Source organism: Austrofundulus limnaeus, unplaced genomic scaffold (assembly GCF_001266775.1).
Source record: "Austrofundulus limnaeus strain Quisiro unplaced genomic scaffold, Austrofundulus_limnaeus-1.0 Scaffold608, whole genome shotgun sequence".
NCBI classification, from domain to species: Eukaryota; Metazoa; Chordata; class Actinopteri; order Cyprinodontiformes; family Rivulidae; genus Austrofundulus; species Austrofundulus limnaeus.
This window is the reverse complement of record NW_013953010.1, coordinates 63,696-66,144: the sequence shown is the minus strand read 5'-3', so window position 1 is coordinate 66,144 and position 2,449 is coordinate 63,696. Positions and strand designations below refer to the sequence as shown.

The 2,449-nt window shown below is 37.9% G+C and overlaps 1 protein-coding gene across 1 annotated transcript in view; it reads left to right on the top strand.

Moving 5' to 3' along the window:
- The window catches only part of LOC106531223 (S-adenosylmethionine synthase isoform type-1), a 14,622-nt gene extending 12,649 nt beyond the window's left edge, over positions 1–1,973 (top strand). The window contains exons 6-7 of the mRNA XM_014027014.1: positions 1,221–1,354; positions 1,436–1,973. Coding sequence (XP_013882468.1) covers positions 1,221–1,354; positions 1,436–1,538 — 237 coding nt within the window. The 3' untranslated portion in view covers positions 1,539–1,973. The remainder of the gene's footprint in view (positions 1–1,220; positions 1,355–1,435) is intronic.
- Positions 1,974–2,449: the final 476 nt, after the last annotated feature.

Here is a 2,449-nt window from a genome sequence, read left to right as displayed (position 1 = left end):
CTGACAAAGCAGCAGCTCTCATTTACAGTCGTCTCGTTTGGCTCGGTACTTCTCTCCTTTCAGCAGGGCTGTTTACAGTGCACGCCATTTCCGGTTAGCTTCTTAGCTTAGCCTCTGTCACAGTGGAGCTTGTACTTACGGCCAACCGATCCAATCATTTTAAACTTTAGTAGAGGCCACGCCTCCTGCAAGAAACGCTTCTCTATTCAGCTAGTCCAGACCCTTGTACGAAGCAAAGTGAAGGACAGGGTCTGGTTTAATCCAGGCTAACAAGTCTGTTATTGAGAGTGTCATCACTTCTGTAGATCTAAAAGTCTGTTGTTGAGAGCATCATCTCTTCTGTAGCTCTATAAGTCTGTTGGTGAGAGTGTCATCTCTTCTGCCATCATCTGTTGGGGCAGCAGCATCAGAGCCAGGGACCTAAAAAGGCTAAATAACCTGATAAAGAAGGCTGGTTCTGTTCTGGGGACGACTGTGGAACCTCTGGAGATGATGGTGCAAAGAAGGATTTTACATCAAATCAAGAACATTGTGGACAACCCTGACCATCCTCTTCATCAGACTGTCATAGAAAGACAAAGTGTCTTCAGTCGGAGGCTTCTTCAACTTCGCTGTAATACAGACCGCTGTTGCGGTCTCGCAACAGAAAACAAGCAGGTTCTTTGACATGGGCAAAATGAAATCGGCCATGAAATTAGCACATCATGATATGATTTATTTTCCCAGGCAGGTTTTTTTCACCTGTATTATCGTGAATGATATGATATGGCCCACCCTACTTCAGATACACCCCGCTGACTCACTACCTGTGCCGGCTTGGCTCCCTCCCTCAGCCTGCTCCCTTCCTCCCTTTCTCTCCAACAAAGACGACCCATAATTGTTGAACAGCTAGAATACTAGAAAAGAATGGGACAATATTTGCTTCCAAGAATTCCAGCAAAGGGTCTCCCCAGTTTCTTGATGTTTTACAGACTGTTGATAAAAGAAGTGAAAATGCTTCACATCGAGAAACATGGAACTGTTCAAACTTTTTGAGGTGTGTAGCTAAAAATTAAAATAATTCAACATTTCCCCTGAATATGGTCCAGTTTCTTTGTGTAAACCTTTGATTTATTTTTTATGTTTTATGTTGCAACTTTTAGGACATTTTGATTAAAATAATGTGAAATAAAGCTTGTGATTTGAGAAAGGATTGGCATTCGTTCTGTTTCTCCCGTTAGATCTCTTATGCGATTGGTGTGAGTCACCCACTGTCCATCACAGTGTTCCACTACGGCACATCCAACAGAGATGAAGATGAGCTGTTGCACATAGTTCAAAAGAACTTCGATCTTAGACCTGGAGTCATTGTAAAGTATGCAAAGATTTTTTATTACCTTACAGACCCCAGACAAGAATAAAACCTATAAGTGTCACAGTGTCTTGTCTTTTGCAGAGAGCTGGGACTGAAGAGGCCGATTTACCAAGCCACTGCTTGCTACGGTCACTTTGGAAGAAGTGAATTTCCCTGGGAACAATCAAAACAACTTGTATTTTAATGCCATTGCAGTCAGATTTTTTTATTTTGATGTCCACGATCTAAAAAATAAATAAATTCAGAATCTGAGTTCAGACAAAAACTAAAATCACTGCTGTGATTTTTATCCTTTATCTTTTTACAATCAAAAATAATTGCGGCACAAGCAGTAAAGTAGTTGTCAATGTTAGTTATTTTAATAAAAAAAGTCAAGCTGACAAACTGAATATAATGTAATATGAAGCTTTTGATTATAAATAGAGGCATTAAATCATGTTAGTATGAAAAAACTCTGTGTTCAATGCTAATTTGAGATTTGTCTTCTTTTCTGAATGAAACTTGATAAAAGAAGTGCAATGAAGTCATTCATAACACACACACTGCCAACTGTTTCCACAACATTCTTCTTTTTAAACTTTGTCATGGGAAATACAGTGAACTATGTCTGTTAGCAAAATATCTCATGAAAGAATTATCAGATTTTTATTTTTTTAAATTTCATTTTTTAAATTTTAATTATTGCACACTTTCTGTAAATCATATAAACTTAATTTCATTTCTCTAATATCACTGTGTTTGTCCACTATATGATAAATTTAATGTCCTGATGCATCTCAGTAATCCAGGTAAAAAATCAAAGGAAAAAAATAGTATAGGTCCTCTGGACGGGTTCTTCTTTAATGAAACGTTTCGTCTCTCTTCCAAGAGACTTCTTCAGTCTGAGAGTTTGAATTTGAAGCCTGAATTTTGCCTGAAACTCTCAGACTGAAGAAGTCTCTTGGAAGAGAGACGAAACGTTTCATTAAAGAAGAACCCGTCCAGAGGACCTATACAATTTTTTTCCTTTAAAAAACTGCTGTTTTTACACATTTTAAACCTTAAAAAACTGCTGTTTTTACACATTTTAAACCTTAAAAAACTGCTGTCCTGATG